The sequence below is a fragment of the Hyperolius riggenbachi genome, chromosome 12, assembly GCF_040937935.1.
Source record: "Hyperolius riggenbachi isolate aHypRig1 chromosome 12, aHypRig1.pri, whole genome shotgun sequence".
NCBI lineage: Eukaryota > Metazoa > Chordata > Amphibia > Anura > Hyperoliidae > Hyperolius > Hyperolius riggenbachi.
This window is the reverse complement of record NC_090657.1, coordinates 26,535,071-26,559,557: the sequence shown is the minus strand read 5'-3', so window position 1 is coordinate 26,559,557 and position 24,487 is coordinate 26,535,071. Positions and strand designations below refer to the sequence as shown.

The following is a 24,487-nucleotide window of genomic DNA, read 5'->3' as shown; positions in this document are numbered from 1 at the left end:
CCATAGGTTTTCTATTGGATTAAGGTCCGGAGAATGACTAGGCCACTCCATGACCTTTATGTGCTTCTTCTTGAGCCACTCCTTTGTTGCCTTTGCTGTATGTTTTGGGTCATTGTCGTGCTGGAACACCCATCCACGACCCATTTTCAGTTTCCTGGCAGAGGGAAGGAGGTTGTCGTTCAGGATTTCACGATACATGGCTCCGTCCATTTTCCCGTTAATGCGATTAAGTTGTCCTGTGACCTTAGCAGAAAAACACCCCCAAAGCAAAATGTTTCCACCCCCATGCTTGACGGTGGGGACGGTGTTTTGGGGGTCATAGGCAGCATTTTTCTTCCTCCAAACACAGCGAGTTTAGTTAATGCCAAAGAGCTCTATTTTGGTCTCATCAGACCACAGCACCTTCTCCCAGTCACTCACAGAATCATTCAGGTGTTCATTGGCAAACTTCAGACGGGCCTGTACATGTGCCTTCTTGAGCAGGGGGACCTTGCGAGCCCTGCAGGATTTTAATCCATTGCGGCGTAATGTGTTTCCAATGGTTTTCTTGGTGACTGTGGTCCCTGCTAATTTGAGGTCATTCACTAACTCCTCCCGTGTAGTTCTAGGATGCTTTTTCACCTTTCTCAAAACCATTGACACCCCACGAGGTGAGATCTTGCGTGGAGCCCCAGAGCGAGGTCGATTGATGGTCATTTTGTGCTCCTTCCATTTTCGAACAATCGCACCAACAGTTGTCACCTTCTCTCCCAGCTTCTTGCTAATGGTTTTGTAGCCTTGTGCAGGTCTACAATTTTGTCTCTGACATCCTTGGACAGCTCTTTGGTCTTTCCCATGTTGGAGAGTTTGGAGTCTGCTTGATTGATTGATTCTGTGGACAGGTGTCTTTCATACAGGTGACTAGATAAGACAGGTGTCCTTAATGAGGGTGACTAATTGAGTAGAATTGTCTAACCACTCTGTGGGAGCCAGAACTCTTAATGGTTGGTAGGGGTTCAAAAACTTATTTCACTCAATGAAGTGCAAATCAGTTGCTATCTTTTATTTAAGGTTATTTTTTCGATTTTCCTTTTGATGTGCTGTCTGCCACTGTTAAAATAAACCTACCATTGAAATGATACTGTTCTGAGACTTTTCATTTCTTTGTCATTGGACAAACTTACAAAATCAGTGAGGGGTCAAATAATTATTTCCTCCACTGTACCTCTTACTTCAGTTCCCCTTTAAACCACACGCAAGCAAGAAAATTCTTTTGACAGTACTTTTTGGTACTTTCAATTGCAGAGTGCAAAATGTATTTTAAATAGAAGATGAAAAATGATCTCCTAGGAGAAATATTAGGAGAAGAGTCAAATGGATCAGTTTTTTGTCTCTAATATTTTTCTGAATCAATGACTGGGTTAATATGGACGTGTATAATCAGCAGTAGGTCTTTATTCATTGTGAGTAGATTCAGGAAGGTCACAGCATTTGCAGCAACTCAGTAATGTAAAGGAAGACAGTTTTGTGTTGTTAAAGCGTAACTCCAGACCCAGAAAGGGAGCCGTACAGCTTTCAGTACAGCTAGGCTGGTATCAAATAGCCTATTGTTGTGAAGTCTAAATCCTTTCATAAGATTGTGTAATTATTCTGTGAGAAACTATGTTAAAGAATCCTATGATGTGTTCTCTGAACCCAACTACTCCTTCCATAGATTCTGCCTACAAAACCACCCAAAGTCTCACCGTCACCCAGATCACACACACACACACAAAATGAAACAGACTCCCTAAATAATACTGAGCTGTGTCATTAGCATCAGCAACTGTATTTACCTTACTTAATTTTATTGTTCTCTGCAGAACTGCTTTAAAGCGAGATTGTCACCATAAAAATCAAATTTCAACAGCAACTGGTCTGAGTGTATTAAGTGGAAAAAAATGCTAATCCTGCATTCAAAACTTGCAAAACTTTTTCTGCTGTTACAATCGCTGTCGGCCCACTCTACTGCGCAGGCGCAAGTCTCCTGCGCAGTAGAGCGGGCCCGACAGAGATCGGCTATTTCTGCCTATCTCCGTGGGAAGAGCCGCAACAGCGCCCCCGCTGGAGCCAGGAAAGGTAAATAAATCAGCGCTTGTCAGGCTTGCCGAGGGAGGATTGCCGGACACTTCGGGGGAGCCAGCGCTGGACTGCCTGCAGCTACAGAGGAGGGGGAAGCCTCATTGGGACCCTGAGGCTTCCTCCTCCCGAGGTGAGTACCCACCAGGGGAACTTTTTTTTGTTACAGGTTCTCTTTAATGCACAAGCACCAGAGGGCCATCTAACATTTTAGGAGAGGGGGGGCATCCGGGGGTTTCCGGCGCATTCGTAATTATCAAGCGCCGTTACTACCACCCACCGGATCAAGCAAGTCGGCACAAGATTTTCTAGCATCTCCGATTGACCAATTTCAGTCAGTAATTGGATGAATTGCTAATTGGGCATGCTCTTGGCGGCACCTATTTTCGATAATTATTGAATTGTATGGTTGATCGCCCGCCAAATAAAGAGATGACTTTAGCAACTTTATAGGTTTTCATTGTGTGCTGTGCAAGAGTTCGGGTCGGCTTTAAAAATATGAAATGAAGGTCTGCATCTCTAATACTGCCTTATAAACAAGTTCGTAAGTAAAAAGGCAATTACTCCACGAAGGAAAAAGTTGAAAGAAAACAAAAACATCAAACTAAATAAAAAAATCCATAAAACATTCCATATAATTCATGTATGTATATATATATGTATATGTATATATATATGTATATATATATATATATATATATATATATATATATATATATATATATGTATGTATATATATATATATATATATATGTATATGTATATATATGTATATATATGTATATGTATATATATGTATATATATATATATATGTATATATATGTATATATATATATATATATATATATATATATATATATGTATGTGTATATGCATGTGCATGTGTATATGCATGTGCATGTGTATATGCATGTGTATATGCATGTGCATGTGTATATGCATGTGTATATGCATGTGTATATGCATGTGCATGTGTATATGCATGTGTATGTGTATATGCATGTGTATGTGTATGTGTATGTGTATGTGTATGTGTATGTGCAGTGTTCTCCCCAGGATCAATCAAGTGGGCGCGCCGCCTGGGTAAAATCAATTACCGCCCGGCTGCCTGCGGTCCCATCAGCACGTGGCCGGGTATCGCACTGGGTTAAGTAGCAAAAACCAGCGCTGCTCCCGATTGTGCACAGAGCAGCGCTGCAGAGTAGCATAGTCGTCATCCGTAGCGTGTCCGTCCCCCTCCTGCACATACAGGCTCTAGCAGAGAAGTTTTCACTCACTGCTCCTCGCCGTTCGGGTTATCCTGCTTGCCTGTCACCGGCTCATATGTATGATGCCCTCTGGTGGCGAGGCGCCACAGCATAGCGACATAGATGTGAGCCGGTGACAGGCAAAGCAGGGGAATGACAGGCAAAGCAGGGGAACCCGAACGGCGAGGAGCGGTGAGTGAAAACTTCTCTGCTAATAGAGCCCGTATGTGCAGGAGGGGGACGGACACGCTGCTGATAAGGACTACACTCTGTCTGCTACTCTGCTCTGCCGGAGGATGTTTGAAAACTCGGGGGGAGGGGACATTAACACATCAACTCACTGAGCTGAGATTGTGTTAGCACGATTCTGCCCGGCATTTGGCTCAGGGGGCAATCGGGGGCCAGGGTTGCACTACAAATATGTCTGGGTCACTCGGGGGGGGGGGGGGGGGGGGGGGAGGGGTCCAGGCTGCTATGGAACTCATGGCTGGAGCAGAAGATGAGTCAGTGGAGCTGTGAGAAGCTACATGCACAGCTTGATGATACTCCTGACACTGACATGCTGTTGTAGCAATGTGTTCAAAATAAGAAAGATGTCATCAATGCTGTGTGCATACCTGAACCACAGATGTAACAATGCAGTGTTCTCCCCAGGATCAAACAGGTGGGCGGCCCTGGTAAAATCAATTACTGCCCGGCGGGCTGCGTTCCCAGCTGCCATCACCGGCCAGCTATCGCGCACGATGCTCCTGAATCTGCACAGCTCTGTGCACGAGATCTCGCGCTTCCCGGCGAGCTTGTGCGGTCACAGTCTCAGCGGTAGTAAGAGGCGGGACCAGCGCCCGAGGCTAAGCCGACAGTCTGTCATCGTGCACGGACACTACTGTCAAGCCTGTAAGTATCCGCATCCGCCACCTACCCCCCTAATGTGCAATGTGCCGCCGCCCCTATACTTTACCTGTCCGTGTGCACCGCTAGCTCCAGGCTGCGTCCATCATCCATACACATGCCCCACGTGGTTGCCAGCGTGCATATGGGCGCATGTGTGGGACATAATTAGAGCATATTTTATTTTCCACACCACCAAATTTCCCCGTGCCGCCCCACCCGGCTACTTTTTCATGCCACCCGGCTAGAAAAAAATCCTGGGGAGAACACTGTATGTGTATGTATGTATGTATGTATGTATGTATGTATGTATGTATGTATGTATGTATGTATGTATATATATATATATATATTCTTTTTGGCCTTGAAGGATGTCTGCACAGCCAGCTCCACAAAGGCTGCTTTCAGTACCACAGTTTTTTTTTTTTGTTTTGCTTTTTTAAATCTCTAACACGGTCACGGTGGTCATAAATGAAACGCTCGTATGTCTTTTATTATTGTCTTACAAATCAAGCTTGCCCTTTCTGAGATAAGCCCTTTATATGGGTTTCCACAAGGAAAGCAGCATGATGCACATGGCACTGACCTACAGCAATGCACAGCATTCAAACTTCAAACCTCAGAATACTGAAACTTGGCTGTTTGGTTTGCAGCTCATGATCACGGCTCTCTATATAAAGAACAGCAGGGTAGCCTATTCTACCATGAGCACCATTGAAGGACAGTTAATTGAATTTCTGGTGCAAATGCATTTCTCACCCATTCAATTCAACTGAATAAGCTCACCAAAAAACACATAGCAAGTGTAGACACTTTTCCTGTGCAATCTACTATCACAAGGGATGTTCAATAATATGTAATTACTTTCGAGTTTATGCAAATGTATGTATTTTTTTGCAAATATATGCAGCTTTAAATTGGACCAATCAATTTAAACTTGCGTGGGATTGATTGGTCCATTTTCAAGCTGCATATATTTGCATAAACATTTACATAAATTTGCATAAACTCAGAAGGATGTGAAAATCATTGATAGCGCTGAGACCGTTAATGATGCGAGCTGTTGGGTGGTTATCAGCATACAGGCAATACTTAAAACCAAAACAGATGATGAGCTGGCCAAGACAATAAGGAAACAGGATATAGTATCCATAGATCTAATCTTAAATAGGACTAAACAGAAATAGAAGTTACGGTTCATATCCTTATTTTCTAAAGCTATGTACACTCCCTAGATGACATTCAGTAGAGGTGGCCATTTACCAATTATCAATGTGAATTGCTGTTGCAATCTGATTAGCTCTAGTTATTAACCCTTAAAGCGGATCCGAGATGAAAAACTAACTAACAAGTAACTTCTCTATATATCTTATTTAAAGTTTAGATAGTTTACACAGCAAATCTAGCTGCAAACAGCTTTAATAGAATATGATTGATTATTCATGTGATACAATGACAGCCGCCATGTTGTTTGTAAACATTACACAGAGGCAGGCTTATATCTGCATCTTGAGCAAAAAACCTAATCCCCCCCTCCTCTCTCCTCCCCTCTGGCTCTGAAATCTCTGGCTAGTAATACCCACCCCCCTCCTCCTGCCCAGGCTGAGCTCCCATGAGCCCTTGCTACTGTCTGAAAATGCCTTGGCTCTCGGAAAACCTGTGGGCGTAGCTTGTTTAGTTTATAGGGAATTAGAGTATTAAAACAAAAACAAAAAATTATTTGGCTTGAGAAATGCCCTATAAACAATAGGAAAGGAACACAATTATGCAATGAGTAAAAGTTCATCTCGGATCCACTTGAACATCGAGACAAAACAAGGGAACCCAGTCAAGTTCTTTGTAATATTGGTGCTATAAATACAGGTTCATCTCATCATGCTACATGATCTCACAGCTCAAACACATATCTAGTGCAAGAAGCAAAGGAATCAACCGGGACTACAGGTCACATGACTTGGCATCCTTGGTAAACACAGATCAAACGCACAGCCTGTGCAACAGTTAGGGCCCTTTTCCACTAGTCGCCGCACGTCCTACGAAACTCGCGGCGACACTTCCTGTTGTGAGTACGCAGCCAAATCCTTAAAGCGGTGTCATGCACGGCTATGCATGCCATCCGAATCACTATGGCAAGCGATTCGGACGGCTGCTGCATTATCCCCTATGGCAGAGTTTCCCAGCGCGATTTGCCTGTGGGGAAACTCTGCGGATTCGGCACGATTTCCAAGCTAGTGGAAACGGGCCCTGAAGGATTTGTTTCCTCTTCCAAACAGTTGTGCAAGACTAACCTGCAAGTGAGCAAAGATCAGTTTAAGAAAGAGACGTATTTGTTATTCTTCAGGAGGTCTATCCAGGGCATGTTTTTTCATTAAAGAATAACTGACTGATGTTTAACATGACCGACACAAACCTGAGCAATATTAACTGAAAGACATGGTAATAATGAACATACCGTTCATCTTTAGTCTTCAGTAAAATTGGCACAACAAGACACATTTCCAGACACATATCCAGTGCATATACCAGGGCTGTGGAGCACAAAAATCTTCCGACTCCAACTCCTCAGTTTATGAAAGCACTGACTCAAACTCTACATGCCCAACAGCCCTGGCATTTGCTACTGTAAGGAGTCTCATGCTGGGTACACACGATACGTTTTTCCACTCGATTTTCCATCCGATCGGTTTCTCCACTCGATTCTGCACTCGATTCTCTTATCTTCAGCTTGTTTTTCTTATCTTTTTCCATTCACTTCTATGAGAAATCGACTCAAAAAAAACAATCGGAAGGAATATCGGTGGTGAGATTTACCCTTTCACTAACATTAACCATTTGGGTGCCGCACAGACTGTTTCTGCTTGTTTTGCCATAAAAGTATTACAGGCAGAGGCTCAGCAAGACAGCCAGGCAATTTGCATCGTTTAAAAGGAAATAAATATGGCAGCCTCCATATCCCTCTCACTTCAGTTGTTCTTTAAAGGTGGAGAACTTTTATAAAAAACCTCAAGCACTGAATTCCACATCAATGTTGTACCATCTCCTGTGCCTTAAAGAAATCCCTTTTTAACATTACTGTATCTGAGGCGGAGCTGGTTTGCTGCCATAGACCTATGTATGTGCTACTGTAAGCTCTGACATATGTTGTAACCTTGTTACGTTTGTATTATTGCACTTCTATGCCTTTTTGTATCTACTTTTATTTCAAAAATAAAAGAATCTTTAAAAAAAAAAAATCTGTAATGTAACTATTCAAACTGGATTGTTCAGTGTGATGGTGATTTCAGAGATACGTACGTGTTCAGCATTATCTTGCACAGTAACATGTATTTCAGTGCTGTGATAGCTCTGGGACTGTCAATAGAATCATTGCCCTCGAAAGCCTCATAGAAATAGGAGTAAGCAGTCTTCCAGTCCTTCTCCTCCGCCGCATGTATAATACCTGAGAAAAAACAAAACAGCATAAAGGGATAAGTTAGGCTTGGTGCACACATAAATTGTACATTACCAGACAAGTCCTGTCCTGGGAGTTTTGTTTCAGTTTTCTATCAGTTTTACCTGACAGGATTGGAAATGTAATCCTTTTGAGTGAACACACCCATAAAAAACTGATATAAAACTGACATGACTGGACCAGAAGCGTACACCCTTTGTGTGTGAACCAATCAATAACAAACTCATACAAAACGGATGCAAATCTGACTGGCAATGTATAGATATATGCGTGAACCAAGCCATAGAAAACTCATACAAAACTGATGCAAAATGTCAAACTGACAGGACACCTTTTGTGTGTGAACCAAGCTTTACCGCATTTATGCTAGCAAGACACATACAAATTTGAATAAAATCTTCTTCAACTGTCTATTTTAAAATGACTGCAAAAAAAGGAAAGCCATCATCTGAATGCTTTCAAAATGATTCAGTTCGATGTGAGCCAAATATTCTGGTTCTAACATAATTCAACAATTAAGCAGATGAGGATTTTGTCAGTTCGATTTTTCAAAGACGCAAACTTTTTGTCAAAAAGTGCCATTAGACAATTACAACAGACGTGTATGGTGCCAAAACAGTGGTGGCAATAGCACAATTAATATTAGATCAGATTTCAGGTCAAATCTGATCTAATACTGGCGACAAAATGATTAATATCATATGAGTGTTCCGTCCCAGTCATCTGGGCAGAGACTCCTAGGCTCAACTATAAAAAAAACACATCTGGAGAAAACATTTTTGAAAGGTTCACATTTCAAATGCTATCCCTACAGAAAACTCAATCCAATAACATCTGACTGAGTTCTTCTTTAAGCAACAACTTTACTTTTTTTCTGAATTAACAGTTTTCCCAGGGGCACCACTAATTCTAGAGCGAGATGCTAACCTAATAATTTGCTATCCTTGTACTTTGCACAATATACCCAACTGTTGGCACAATAAAGTTAATTTATACAAGTACTGTCAATGAACAACCAGCATTGTTTGGCTATGGATAGGAGATGCTAACCTGACTGCATGTCCAGAGCGGCCTGAAGCTTGGGGGGACAATAGATGGCGTTGGCCGTAGTACGGGCAGACGTAAGGGCTGCTCTGGCTTTGGGTAGGTTACTAAGCGCATGGTAGGTCTTGCTCTCCAGGAGCTGAACTTCCACCAGAAGGGCTTTGTCGTCCATCTTTTTCAGTTCTCGTAAGAGCTGTGATCCTGGGAAAGACAAAAGCTCAAGTTGAGAGCAGTGGAGTCTCACTCGAATACTGATTCTGCTGTTATTTGTTAGAAGACATGAATGAGAGGCTTCTGGAAGAAAAATAAATCATGAACAATTTTCCAAAACAATATCTTTAACATTAAATAAAACAGGTCATAAACCTTAACTCACTAGTGCAAGCAAAGACCGTGAACTTCACAGTCAAGCTGAAAACACTAATGCTAAACAGTCTGTTATTTCGTTAGCAACAGAAAATTGGACCTATCACATTTTCAAAGACTTGGAAACAGAAGCAGCAGCTTGCAAATCAAAATCACTAGCTGCTGATGGATACTTGATTGGCTAGTAGCTTTGATTTGTTACCTCAGTGCCCACATCCTGGGAGTTTTCTGCACAATGAAAACAACAGGGTTTATCCACAGCCCGCAGCGCACAACCAATATCTGCAGAGGAGTCACAGGTTATGGTAAGTAGAGCTGCTCAAATCCGGAAGATACCCGGATAGTTGCTATTCGGATATCTCCCAGTTACCTGTGCGGGGTGGGGTCAATCTTACCTGTCTGACGCTGTCTTCGTCCGTCCCTCGGCACCTCCCACAATGCGCTCCATGCGCGTCACGTGATTACAAACACTTCCTCCTTCAACCCAGAAGGAGGAAGTGTTTGTAATCACGTGACCGCCGCTTGGACCGCATCGTGGGAGGCGCCGAGAGATGGACCAAAGAAGACGTCAGACAGGTAACTGGGAGATATCCGGATAGAAACTATCTGGATGTCTCCCGGATCCGGAGATTTGAGCAGCTCTAATGGTAAGAGGTCCAGCAAGAGTCTAATTGAACATATAATACATACAACAAATCCAATCTAGACTTGATCCTTGATCTGGGATTCTTCTCCAAAACTTTAATTTTTATTTGAATAGCGGTGATACAGCATTGACAGTGAGCACATTGTTTAAGCCTACATACCCTTAGTCAAGTGCATGTAGCCCGAAATATTGTCCTCACAATCATGCTGTGTCACTGCTAAAATAGTTCCAGATCAAGGGTCAAGTCCAGATCAGATTTATTTGTATAGTTTTCTGCTCACCTCAAGTTAGCAGTAACAAACCTCTTCCTTCCAACACAACCCCTCAAAACATGTTACATTACTGGTAAGAAAACCCTCTTAGGATCCCCAATACCGGGGGGGGGGAACTGACCCCACTCACTCCCGTCTAGATCTTGGTCCAACCCAGTTTCCATTAACTCCAACCAGCCATAAGCACCTTAACCTATGCAAGACAAATATGAAGTTACTTCACAGATATTCCTGTAATGATAGTTTGCCCTCCTTCTATATGCAAACTTTCCTACTATCATCTTCCTTTATTTTATTATGCATGGTTTCTTTTTTCGTCCTTCCTTCAAACCTGACAAGTTTTCTATTTCTATAGAGAAAGGAGAAGATGCCCAGTGAAAAATCAAAGCAGTCCCAATTTCTAGATTTGGGAAGATTTTCAATAAGAAAACATTAGGGAAACTGACCTTGGCTGACTGGCATTGGAGGACCTCTAACAAGAAGGTTTAGTGGTCCTCCAACACCAGTTTGTTTGTTTTTAACTTATATGACCATGTGCTATTGCGAAGACACTAATGTTTTCAGTCACTTCTTAGGTCAACACCCACAATGCACAGTAGCTACAAGTCATGTGACCCTATAAGGCAAATGTAGGTGACATAGTTCAAAACCCAAACACTGCCGTATCTCTACAATATAGTGAAATACATGTTTATTGTGATTTTACGATTCATAATTACCCTCACTAACTTCTAAAGCTGGATACAAAGATTGCATAAGAAACAGACCAGAGCTTTTGTATTTCACATAGCCATAGATCTAACAGAGCAGACCAATGCTAGGCAAGTGGTTATTGGACTTTTTTTTTTTTTTAATACGCTATATCAGGGCCGGGCCGAGGCATAGGCTGTAGAGGCTCCAGCCTCAGGGCGCAGTGTAGGAGGGGGCGCAGAATTCATTCAGCTGTCATTCCTAATTGTGTTTGAAGCAGAAAGAAATAAGAAAAGGGGATGCATAGCAGTGACTGCAAGCCAGATAACTAGATATTAAGGTGTTACAGCAATCAGTGTGTGACGGCTGGGGTGGCAGGGATGGAGGGGCGCACTTTGGTGTCTCAGCCTTGGGTGCTGGAGGACCTTGTCCCGGCTCTGCGCTATATCACTTAACCTGCAATCTCATACTGCTTACCTGAAGGCAACATACTTGCTCAATATTACATGAATAGAGCCTCTTTCCCAAGCAACTCAAGCAAAAGAAAATAAATATAATCTATAGAGAAAGGCTGCCACCTGCTGGTTTACATACCTAACTGCAATGCCTCTTGGTAACGTTTAGTGTCGAAATACAGTGAAACAAGTCGAGCCTAGTAAAACGAAAAACATTATTTCATTACAGTCACATAACAACTATGACAGCCCTTTTTTAAAGCAGGACTATGTATGTGTGTATGTGTGTGTATGTGTGTGTATATATGTGTGTATGTGTGTGTATATATGTGTGTATGTGTGTGTATATATGTGTGTATGTGTGTGTATATATGCATGCGTGTGTGTGTGTGTGTGTGTGTGTGTGTGTGTGTGTGTGTGTGTGTGTGTGTGTGTGTGTGTGTGTGTGTGTGTGTGTGTGTGTGTGTGTGTGTGTGTGTATGTGTGTGTATGTGTGTGTATGTGTATATATGTATGTATATAAAGAATAGGGTTTATTTGTAGTAACTTTTTAGGAACACCTGGAGTCATATATATATATATATATATATATATATATATATATATATATATATATATATATATATATATATATATATATATATATATATATATATATATATATATATATATATATATATATATATATATATATATATATATATATATATATATATATATATATAAATAAAAGACTCCAGGTGTTCCTAAAAAGTTACTACAAATAAACCCTATTCTTTAAAAGAAACAAAAGTCTGAAACATGTTTTCCTGTGCTCTGTAAACGCTCCTGTCCCTCTTGTCTGGCTTCCTTTTTGGCTGCTTAGCAGATGCAGCCTCACCCTCGTTCTACTTCCTACCCTGGTGCTGTTTAGAAAATCCTTGCCACACCAACACCACCTAAAGCCTGGTAAGCACCTTCAATTTTGATTGGTTAACTTTAACACCTGTAGTATGACGGTCAACAGATATTACATTAAAAACTCTGAACAGATTGTGTTGGTAAATTCTCATACTACATGCAGGTGGTAAAATTGATCAGTGATTGGCAACCAAAATTGGATGGGTGTACCAGGCTTAATGTTCACCTGAATAACTGATGTATAGGGGCATATGTAGGGGCATGTTAATATGCAGCCATCAGTAAACTTCCACCTTACTGCATGTTGCTAGGTAATGAGGAAAAGCAAAGGCCATAACATAATCTTCATGCATCAGTGGGCAATCATTTGGAGCGGATATTGGAATGTAGGGTGTGGCTTCACTCATTCCACATTCCCTCCTCTTCTCTCAGTTCAGTCAGTGATCGGAACTTTTAGCTATACGGAGCTGCCAATGTGAGTTACAGATTTCAGACTTGCAGTCCAAATCCAGGCAGGAACCCCATTGGGGAAAACTGACTACTTTTTGTTTATTAACAGTAGTGCATGTATTGCATGCATGCGTTTCTCAACATTATCACATGTACCCCTTTATTAAATGACTGTGTTAACCAAGTACCCCCTTATTCTGCGTAACATATTTTCGATCAAGTCCCCTTTGATGCATTATATACTGTAGTCGATAGGAGTAATCCATAATTGTGTATAAGATCTTTTTCTTAACAACTCATTTGATATGATCATTTTTTTCAATCGCCAAAATGTTAGTGTAAGTATGCTCTGGGGGCTTAGAGCACCCCCCTGGGGTATACCCTGGGCCCTGTGCGAGGATCTAGTCTACATAACATACTGTATGTAAAGAGTGTCAAGTGTTTTCATTTTACCTAGATTTTAAAGAGGACAAATATGAACTTTTTTTCTATTAGCCAATCAAATCAAAGAATTGTCTTAAAGGGCACCTGCAGGGAGAGGGATATGGAGGCCGCCATATTTATTTCTGTGTAATGCTGGGTACACACCATGCGTTTTCCCGCTCGATCCGCGGGTCGATTTGACTATTTTCGACATGCTTGGTACGGGCTTTGATCGTTCCTGCCGTCAATTTGCATGTTAAGTATGCAGAATCGACGGCAGGGACGATCGAAGCCCGAATCGAGCACATCGGTAATAGTCGAATCGATCCCGAGCGACCCGCAGATCGAGCGGGAAAACACATGGTGTGTACCCAGCATAAACAATGCCAGTTGCATGGCTGTCATGCTGATCTTTTTGGCTTCAGTAAGCAAATGCCTAATCCAGGCAGATTCAATCACCAACTCCTGATCTGCATGCTTGTTCAGGGTCTATGGCTAAAAGCAGAGCGTCAAGAAATCTCTATTGTTTAAAAGGAAATAGGCCAGCCTCCATATCCCTCCCTCACCTCAGGTGTGCTTTAAAATGTGAATCTCACAACATATACCTACCTATATTCCCAGCAACAAAAAGGACAGTAAATCTGTACCTGGAGACCCAACACCCTGATGTATTTAGTCTGTAACTTCTACCCTCACTATACAGTCTCTTGCTGGCTGACAGCACAGCTTATGAGGAGAGGCGTGTAAGGAAGGTTGTATTGTAACTTGGGAGAAAAACATTTTTCCCGCAAATTGTAATTTGTTTCTAAAATCAAGAATTTCAACAGTATTGTAGATACTAAAACTAACTGCGGTGGGGAGTGTCTACTGAGCAGACTTAGTGGTGGCCTTGTATTAAAGGACAACTGTGACAAACATGATAAGGAGGCTGCAATATTTATTTCCCTTTAAAAAAATACCAGTTGCCTGGCAGCCTGGCTGATCCTCTTCCTCTAATACTTTTATCCATAGCCCCTGAACAAGCATGCAGCAGATCAGGTGTTTCTGGCATTGTCAGATCTGACAAGATTAGCTGCATGCTTGTTTCTGGTGTTATTCAAACCAGTGTTGCGGAGTCGGAGCAATTTTGGGTGCCTGGAGTCGGGAAAAATGCACCGACTCCGGCTCCTAATGAATTTAAACTGTAATTAAAATAGAAAATATGATAAAATCTTCTATTTCTCAGATAATAGTCATCATAAATAATGCATATATACAGTAATAGCTGTGCTTAGTACACAAAAATGAAATAAACCAATCAAAATGAGTTACTTGTGCTGCTTCAATAAAGCAGTCCCCGTATTTTTAAAGAGACTCTGAAGCGAGAATAAATCTCGCTTCAGAGCTCAGTTAGCAGGGGCATGTGTGCCCCTGCTAAAACGAGGCTATCCCGCGGCTAAACGGGGGTCCCTTCACCCCCAAACCCACCCCCGCAAAACTTGGTCGTAGACTTAGTCGTAAAATTTTCTCTTCCTGGAGGCAGGGCTAACGGCTGCAGCCCTGCCTCTCAGCAAGTCTATCAGACGCGCATCACCGCCTCTCCCCCGCCCCTCTCAGTGAAGGAAGACTGAGAGGGGCGGGGGAGAGGCGGAGGTACGCGTCTGATAGACGCACATGAGGCAGGGCTGCGGCGGTTAGCCCTGCCCCAATGCGGCAGCGCTCCCCGGCTGCACGGAGGGGATTTGGGGGTGAAGGGACCCCCGTTAAGCCGCGGGATAGTGGCGTTTTAGCAGGGGCACACATGCCCCTGCTATCTATGAGGTCTGAAGCGAGATTTATTCTCGCTTCAGACTCTCTTTAACCTTTTTCCGACCGCGTCACGCCGATGGGCGTGGCCGCGGCGGCAGCCCCAGGACCGCCTAACGCCGATTGGCGTAAAGTCCTGGGGCTGTAATTTGCATGAGATCGCGCGCACCTCATGCTCGGAGGGCGGAGCTCCGCCCCCTCTTCAGTCTCCGAGCGGCTATTGCCGCTCGGGAGACTGTTAGACGGCGTGATCGCCGTCTATTTTTCACGCCGTCTATTTACACTGTGCAGCGCCGCGATCAGCAGCAGCGCTGCACTGGGGACAGCCGTGTGACACGGCTGTCCCCCCGGGGGACAAGAGAGCGATCGGCTCTCATAGGCAGAAGCCTATGACAGCCGATCGCCGTAATTGGCTGGCTGTGGGGAGGGAGGGAGGGTAGGGTTTTAAAGAAAGAGGGATTTTGATAAAAAAAAACAAAAAAAATAAATAATATTTGTTATAAAAAAATAAACATGGGGGGAGCGATCAGACCCCACCAACAGAGCTCTGTTGGTGGGGAGAAAAGGGGGGGGGGGGGGGCGAATCACTTGTGTGCTGAGTTGTGCGGCCCTGCAGCTTGGCCTTAAAGCTGCAGTGGCCAATTTTACTTAAAATGGCCTGGTCACTAGGGGGGTTTAGCCCTGCAGTCCTCAAGAGGTTAAAGTCAGATATACACATCTGATTGTGACTGTATATATGATGTGTACACAGGAATCTCTTATATATACTAAATAACATCTATGCTGTAAGAATAAAGCCTGATGTGTAGCCGTGTCACTAAGAGATGGTCAATGAGATGGAAACAATTCTGCGTTGATGCTCTTTTATGCAAATGTATGCAATCTCTTTGCTCATGAAATCAAATAATTTGATATGTTGTTAAAATTTGGTTTGGTGACTACGAATTAAATGGTAACTGAGAAGGATGAAAAGAAGAGTGTTACATACCTGGGGCTTCTTCCAACCCCCTTCAGGCTAATCAGTCCCTCGCTGTCCTCCTCCGCCACCTGGATCTTCTATGAGTCCTGGTAATTCATCCAATCAGCGCCGTACGGCCGCGTGCCACTCCCACAGCCAGGAGCGTTTTGCACCTGCACAATAGTGCTGTGCAGGTGTAGTACGCTCCCGGCGGCAGAGTGTGTGCATGCGCACTACGCCAGACTGGCTCAAGTACCTGGACTCATAGCAGAAGATCCAGGTGGCGGAGGAGGACAGCAAGGGACTGATTAGCCTGAGGGGGGCTGGAGGAAACCCCAGGTGTGTATAAAACTTTAATTTGATCTGTCTCAGGTTTACTTTGTTACACAGTAGTACTATACTCTACATATGCACTCCCCACAGAGCTGCAGGGAATCCACTGAGAATGTTGTGCACATTGAACACAGAGGTGTTGTCTATCACCCATAAACCTCGTTCAGATTGTGCATAAAGAATTTGTAATAGAGGAAGAATCTCCTCATTCCCCTGCAGAGTACCTGCACATCACTCTTACATGTACCCACACTTACATTGCCTAGGGCCTGATAGATGTTCTTTGTTCCGGTCTGTACCTTTTTCAAGTACTCTTACCAAGGACTAGTTTTAGTCTATGACTAAAGGGAATAAATATGGCAGTCTACATATCCTTTAATTATCAGAGTCGGTAGAATCCTAAACTGAAAAGTCGGAGGATTTTTGTACTGACTCCACAGCCCTGATTTAAACACTACTGCAGCCAAATTGATCAGCAGGGCTGCCAGGCAACGGGTATTGTTTAAAAGGAAATAAATATGGCAGCCTCCATGTCACCTCACTTCAGTTCTCCTTTATCAGTCACTGACTTAGAAATCCCTGCAGAACAAAACAAACATTCTGGAACAACATCCCTGCCTTTTGCTTATTTTCCTGGTAACTCAAAGTGAGTACTTACACTTAAAGTGAACCTAAATTGAAAAAAAATGGCCATTTACTTACCTGGGGCTCTTTCCAGCCCCCTGAAGACCTCCTGCTCCCTTAACGTGACTCCGCGCTTAGCCATTCCTCTACTGTCACCCCTCCGTAATCCATCCAAAAGTCAGCCAGCTGCTTGCGTCCTCTATTGCGCTCTCTTAGTCGAGCACGTTCTGCACAAGCAGTAGCAATTTTTGCGTACTGCGCAAGCACAGAGTGCTCCTGGCCACAAGAGCGTGCCGGAGGAGGTGCGCAGCTTCAGCACTGGAGGGTGACACCGGGGGAACAGCTAAGTGCGGGATGACAGCGAGGGACCAGGAAGACTTCAGGGGACTGGAAGAAGACCCACATAAGGAAATGGGCAATTTCGTTTCAGTTCAGGTTAACTTTAAATAATGCTCAAAGGAAACTAAGTACCGATTTATCAAAATATTAAAATAAATTAAATGAACCTACCCCTAAGTGAGGTTCATAAATTCAAAGATTTTACTAAACATCCTCAGTGCTCAACAGCCACAGATTAGAGAAAGCTTCCACCATCACCCTTAGGCTCCCTGCACACTGCATGCGATTCAGATTCATTTTTTACATGTGATTCCGATTTTTAATCATTACTGCATGCCGCGTTTTTCTGTTGATAGCATTCATGGAAAATGGGAATCGCAAATCAGATTTGCAGTGTCAATCAGAGAAGAAGAAGGAGATGGGCACAGCTGCAAAAATCAGTCTCTGATGAAACAGGGCTAGTCCCTGCGAAACAGCTGTCAGACTTGTCGTCGTCGTCGCCCCCCCCTCCCCCCGCTGTAAGCTTTTTTTGTGTCAACCCAGCCACAATAAAGGGTATTTTAGCAGCTGTGCCCATCTCCTCCTCTGAAATTGTGGACTACCATTGGAGCACGCTGCAGGTAACCCCAGTGTGGCAGTATCCACCCGAGACATTTTGTGCAAGTGCTTTCTCCTCTCCATATTTGGATTTGCAGTGTGCAGGTAGCCTTATGGTGCACGACAAGGGTGACGGTGGAGGCTTTCTCTCATTTGTGGCTGTTGAGCGCTGAGGATGTTTAATAAGAACTGTAAATATTGAAGGTGATACTTGGCCAAAGAAACATAAGCGAACACATCATTTCTTGAAGGACTGTATAAAATGATGTGCACCTGAGATTCTATTAACGTGATTGTGGAATTGACAATTACTGATTGGCCCTGTTTATGTGTGTCTGCTAACCAATTTCTAAGGGATCTCAGTGGGATTGGAAAGGGTGTTTTTTGTAGTTTGTAGTTTTGTCGTTAACCTCTAGCACACATCGGTGTGAGCGCTTAAAGGACAACTGTAACGAGAGGTATATGGAGGCTGCCATATTTATTTCCTTTTAAGCAATACCAGTTGCCTGGCTGCCCTGCTGATCATTTGCCTCTAATACATTTAGCCACAGACCCTGACCAAGCATGCAGCAGTTTAGGGGTTTCTGACAATATTGTCAGATCTGACAAGATTAGCTGCATGCTTGTTTCTGGTATTATTTAAACACTACTGCAGCCAAATACTGTAGATCAGCAGGGCTGCCAGGCAACTAGTATTGTTTAAAAGGAAATAAATATGGCAGCCTCCATATACGTCTCACTACAGTTGTCTTTTAAGCAAGAATTGTGAGGTTCATAAATTGACTGCAATGGCAGGGCGGGAGCAGACATTAGGACTGCAGGTCAGGTATGTGGTGGTATCTTTGCTCTCCCCCAGTTAAGTAATGCCTGCCCCCCCCCCCCCCCCAATCACATATTTTGATTAATAGGTGCCTAGTTTTCTCTAAATATACATCAAAATAGGGTATCGAACAACAATGCAATACAATTGCATTATGTATTTTACAATACAGGCATGTCACCCCATAATGTGCACTATATGCTATAAAACTATACTACACCGACAGAAAACAAAGTGGGTCTGCTGATTTCTGCTAGAACTATATTTTCTGAAACCGTTTCCACTGCTTTTCCCATCATAAACTAAATTACATTTTTTAAACAGAAGACTAGCCAAAGCTAAAACACAACAGAGCAGGCGGATCCTGCCTACATAATGGTTAACGCTGGCTGGTGGGGAGGGAGGAATTACAATAACTGACGTAACCTGAGGCACGATTTTATTTAATGCACTTTGGAGTTTTTCCTTTAACCCTTGTGGGCAGATTGATTATTACATGAGTAAGAATATTCTGTACAGGCTCTTGTCCGCCAGGAGGCTGGGGAAGTCTTGTTCTCACGGCACCTGCAGGGCTCCAGAAACCTTTCTATAAGTAGTTAAGGAACAGAATTGGCATTCTGCCTTTGAAAAACGGATATTTCCTGAATACTAGGTCATATTGATTTCTTGGAGTATCTTCTGAAGGCCTTGTACTGCCATTAAGCTTCAGCTGATAGAAAAACAGTTTGTTCCCATTAGATATGACAGTTTTCTGATCCTGCGCAGTCAACCTTGCTTAGGAACAAAACAATAAGCTGCATTGGATTCATTCTGCCAGTTGTTACGGTATCTCCCCAGTGTAGGAAGCATCCTGCTCTTCTACCATCTCTTTACTATAGTATTTGCTACTTGACTGAGCTAAGAATGCATTTCAGCATGGATATCGTAGTGTCACTTATACATTGCACAGCCCTGCATCTTATATATCAATACAGCTCAAGTCTCTTATTAAAGCAACACAGACACAATGGCCACACTTACCTCCAGTGCCTGGCGTAGAAAGGTCCTCTTTTCAGCCTTTGCCCATTCAATGCATTCCAGGCACAGCTCCACCTGGGAGAAAAGGAATAGTTTTACACCCACATACATGCTTTGCATGATGGGAAACTTGAAATGCAAGGCATAACCACAAGTGGAGGCAAGAGGTGCTATTCTTGGTATACTTCCCATCTTCTTTCTTTCCAACACATGTTTGTCACTCCATGAGAACAGAACTACAATTCACCTGTTCACCAATATGTCGTGCCATATATGTTTATTTCTAGATTAACACACACTAACCGAAAAGGAAAAGGTACCAGGGAAAAGAAACAAACACTTTAGTCTGAAAGACAAGCTCTATAGGTACATATAAAAGCTGTGTAAACTTTATTAGTTATAACTATATTGGTACAACATGGATGCCACTGTTGTGGCTGGCCCCCTGTGAATTCCCTTAAATAGAGGCCTCAACTCTCTTAAAAAAACTGTGGGGGTCCTTGCTTATCCCCTTCCACTTATACAGCATCAGAAAGTGGGGTGTAGCTATCCCACAGAAGGGTGAGAAATTCACTGGACGTGGGTGAGGATGGAGGGTACCTGTCCTGACTGGGCGTAGGTCAGACAAACTGACAGTCATTGACAGACCCACAAAGGTACTACCTCACACAACGTCCGATTAAGACTTGATGGGTACAAACATTAGGTACTAACAAACGTGAATGGTGCTGTACATAGACCTTAATATGACATTTCACCCTAAAGGCTTCTTCAAAAGGCGCTATACAACATACACATTCCACCATAATTTACAAAATGCCCTCCATCATATATATAGCCCAAGTCAGAGCTTATTTCTAGATTTCCATTATTGTGCATTACACTGCTCCGAACACAAACAAACATCGACATATCTGTCACACAGCATGCTAAGCACTCTCTTCTCTTACCTCTTGTCCAGTTGCAGCCTCCATGTCTAAGAAGAGGTCCAGCAGGGACCGCACGAGTCTGGCTGCTTTGGCTTTACTGATGGAGTTGAGGAACGGGCGTACATATTTCAGGAGACCACCAAGCTCTGTAGAAGTAAGTAAAGTTAGGTGACTGAAAGATCGCTGACTAGAAGAGTGAGAAAATGGACAAATTACAGGACCTTAAAGAGGAACTGTAACGACAAAACGGCCCCTGGGGGGTACTCACCTCGGGGGATCCTAATGAGGCTTCCCACGCCGTCCTGCGTCCCTTGGGGGTCTCGTTGTAGCCCTCCGTACAGCCGTGACGCAATATTTACCTTCCTGGCTCCTGCGCAGGCGCTCTGATGGCTGTCGGCGCCGAAGTAGGCGGAAATACCCGATCGCCGTCGGGTCTGCTCTACTGCGCAGGCGCAAGTTTCCGGCGCCTGCGCAGTAGAGCGGACCCGACGGAGATCGGGTATTTCCGTCTATTTCCGTGCCGAAAGTCGCCACAGCGCCCCCGCTGGAGCCAGCAAAGGTAAATATTGAAGCTACAGTCGGCTCTGTCGCCGGCTGTTCGGAGGGCTGCAGCGAGACCCCCGTGGGACAGAGGACGGCGTGGAAAGCCTCATTAGGATCCTGAGGCTTCCCCCACCCGAGGTGAGTACCCCCCAGGGGAGGTTTTTGTTGTTACAGAGTCTCTTTAAACACATGACTCATTAATTACTCTAAAAACCGAGGGTGCCACTGAAGACCTAGAAAATGCTATCTGCGGGCTGTAATGCTGATCCTGTGACTGATTTTCTGAGACTACGACATAAAACAAGAGGCTTATGCTGGGAATACACGGGTCGATTCTGGCGCTCGATTCTGCGCCCGACCGTTTTGCCCGCTCGATTCTCTTATCTTCCGCTCGTTTTTCTTATCTTTTTCAATTAACTTCAATGGTAAATCGACCGGCAAAATGATCGAACGGTGATCTGAAAGGTCGTAAATTATCTATCGAGCCATCTTAATGACTCAGAATCGAGACGTGTATTCCCAGCATTACTGTCTTTAGACTTTACAGGTCTGCTCCCAGGGCTGGATTTCTGGGAAGGCCACAAAGGCCATGGCGATAAAAATCAGCAGGGCGCAGGACTTTGAGAGATAAGAGGTCACATGTCAGAGTAAATCATCTCTCCTGCTTTGCTCTGGTCTGCCTGAATTACAGAGATCCCTGCATCTCTCTCACTTGTGTAGAGTGAGTTTGAGGACAGTCATGTGTTGTCACCTGATGATTATGTCCTCTGTATGATGGTGAGAATTGCCAATCTGGGTTTAGTATAAGAACTCTTGAGTTCCGTATGTTTTTTTTCATGCACACATTCATTATCACAAACAGGAATCGTCTCCCTCTGCGCTGTCAGATTTATTACTTGTCTGGTCAGCTCATAAAGACCTGAGACCTGTTAACAGCCAGCCTAGGGCACTTGGAAGTACAAATCCGGCCCTGCTGCTTCCCAATCGTAATCTTTATAACCAGAGGGTCAGTATTATAGATAGGGATGGTCAATGAGATGCATACAATGGAGTTTCTGCAGGATTATAAAAACCTATGAAGCTTGAAAATAGACAAATTGAATCCTGCTGAGGTGGAAATGGATTGGTCCATTTACAAGCTTGCAAACAAATCTTGCATAATCCTGCATCATCTTATGGCTGAAGAGGAGACGGATGAGGTCAATAAGATAAAAACTACATGCAAATTGTTTTAAGTTTAAAGTCCTCTAGAAAAAATAAAAAGTTTGTAATTAAACTCAACAATGAAATAGAGACGCTCAAATGAAGATTAGTCAAATAAAGGTTCAGAAGAGATTAGCTCATTAGGATTTATAGCCATTTATAAATAGGACCAAAGCAGACTATTTACCTCTTCTAAAATTAAAACACAAACAAAACTCTCAGATACTGGGCAGAGGTGAGTGTGCATAGCTGGCTACAGTTGACCATACACTTTATGCTGGGCATACATGGCTCGATTTTGCCATTCGATTCTCCCACTCGACCGATTCCCCGCTCGATTCCGCAGGCGATTCTCTTATCTTCCGCTTGTTTTTCTTATCTTTTTGCATTGTCTTCACTGCGGAATCGAGCGGCAAAACGATCGGGTGGGAGATCGGACGTGTCATAAATTATCTATCGAGCCATCTTAATGGCTCAAAAAACGAACCGTGTATTCCCAGCATTAGAGGGCCACTAGATGTGACAAACATATGACGTGCCACTCTGATCAAAATCTGATTAGTGAGGGATCTATTACTGACACACACACACACACTTAAAAGTTTTTTAAAAATAGATTTCACCTTGAAGAGGGGAGGCTGGGTGGGGGTTGGCCTCTTACACAAGTACCACATATATGGTACATACGCCGGAACGGCTTACTGCGAGACTGCAGGGTATATGGGCTAAGGACTGTTCCATCACGGGAAACAATGGATGCTCGGTTAGTTCTCAACTTAGGTCTCATTCCCACTAACAAGCTGTGGTGGTCATCACAGCGCATGGCACTGCGCAGCTAAGCGATTCTCCCCAATACGTTTGCAATCCTATTCATCTATAATACAAGGAATAGTAACGCAAACACGGAGAAATGCATGGAAACGTGTCGTGTTTCCACAGTGGATCAGAAAGCCTAGGTGGAAACCTCTATTTTGATGTCCCTGCGGATTGCATCACTGCACGTTGCCGGAAACGCGGCTGAAACTGCACAATTGGAAATGAGGCCTTATCATTCAAACTATATGTTTGGGATAAACAGCTCGCCAAATCTATTTTGGCCAATTAGTGGACTGAAGATATCTTTCCCGTTTCTCTCTCTTTTCTATCTTTTATTTTACCCTACGGTTAAGGTTGGCTGGGCATTAAAGCACTTCATGCCATAGACTGAAGGGTTGAAATGTGTGTGACGTGCGTGAACTTCAGCGGAATAGCAGGACTTTTATATACATCCTATTTACACAAAAGGTGCACAAATAGAACTTTTTTTAAACGACCACTATCGCGAAAATCGTAAAATTTAGAATATATGTATATATGTAAACACAGACAAATAAGAAGTACCGTACGTTTCTTCCAGAGTAAAATGAGCCATGAATTACTTTTCTCCTATGTTGCTGTCACTTACAGTAGGTAGTAGAAATCTGACATTACCGACAGGTTTTCAACTAGCCCAACTCCTCATGGGGAATTCTCAGGGTTTTGTTTATTTTCCAAAGCATTTAGTGGGTGGCAGATGATCTGTCCAACTGACAAAAAAGTGTGCAGCAAACAGGGAAGCTGGCCAGCATCATTGTACAAATCATTTTCAGGGAATGTCCTTATAAAGAATAAGAGCCTTGCTGAGAATCTCCATGAAGAGATTGGGGCGCAAAACACTGGGATTGATTGGGGGTGTGTGTAGTGTGTGGAGGGAGAGGGGGGGGGACCCATTAGAGTTTGTGTTTTTGATATCATTTCCTGGGGAAATGATTTTATAATGTATTATTTCACTTCTTGAACATGCATATTTATTTTATTAAAGTACAAATTGGAGATACATGTAAAAAAAAAAAAACAAAAAAAAAAAAAACAAAGAAAAACGCGGCAGAAAACGGTTGGTTTTCCGCATAGACAAGTGTGCTGCCACCCGTAGAACATGTTCTAATCTTTCCTGTCCTATCCAAAAATGAAAAAGCAGAAGTTATGCTCTACTTGCACTTAGAAGTATTAAGATTATATTGTTTAAATACTGCACTGTGCAATATAATGAACAGCACCTGCTCACAAGACATCTCCTAAAGAGGTTTCCAATTAACAAATAGAGAATTGTTTTAGCCCAGATTCCTGAAGCAGTTGTGACACAGAAAGGTGTTATTTCTCCTCCCCATCCCAAACTAAGAACTCTGCATCCCAGCACTCGCACGGCAGTGACTAATAGGCCAGAAATACAAGTCAGATTGCTATGTCATACCAGGCCATGAAACGGAATACTCATTCACTGATATGTAAACAGCATCCACGCTAAACACAAGCGGAGAAAGCTGAACCCCACAATAAGGCTTCTTATGTGTTAGATAATTTCCCCTAATTTCTTCAGTTTTTACCCACAGT

The 24,487-nt window shown here is 43.2% G+C and overlaps 1 protein-coding gene across 1 annotated transcript in view; it reads right to left on the bottom strand.

Moving 5' to 3' along the window:
* PSMD11 (proteasome 26S subunit, non-ATPase 11) overlaps positions 1-24,487 on the bottom strand; it is a 64,095-nt gene that overhangs the window by 26,746 nt on the left and 12,862 nt on the right. Inside the window, exons 3-7 of the mRNA XM_068264562.1 lie at positions 20,354-20,478; positions 19,407-19,478; positions 11,297-11,354; positions 8,735-8,929; positions 7,528-7,672 (exon numbers count right to left, since the gene is read on the bottom strand). Of these exons, the coding sequence (XP_068120663.1) occupies positions 7,528-7,672; positions 8,735-8,929; positions 11,297-11,354; positions 19,407-19,478; positions 20,354-20,478 (595 nt within the window). The remainder of the gene's footprint in view (positions 1-7,527; positions 7,673-8,734; positions 8,930-11,296; positions 11,355-19,406; positions 19,479-20,353; positions 20,479-24,487) is intronic.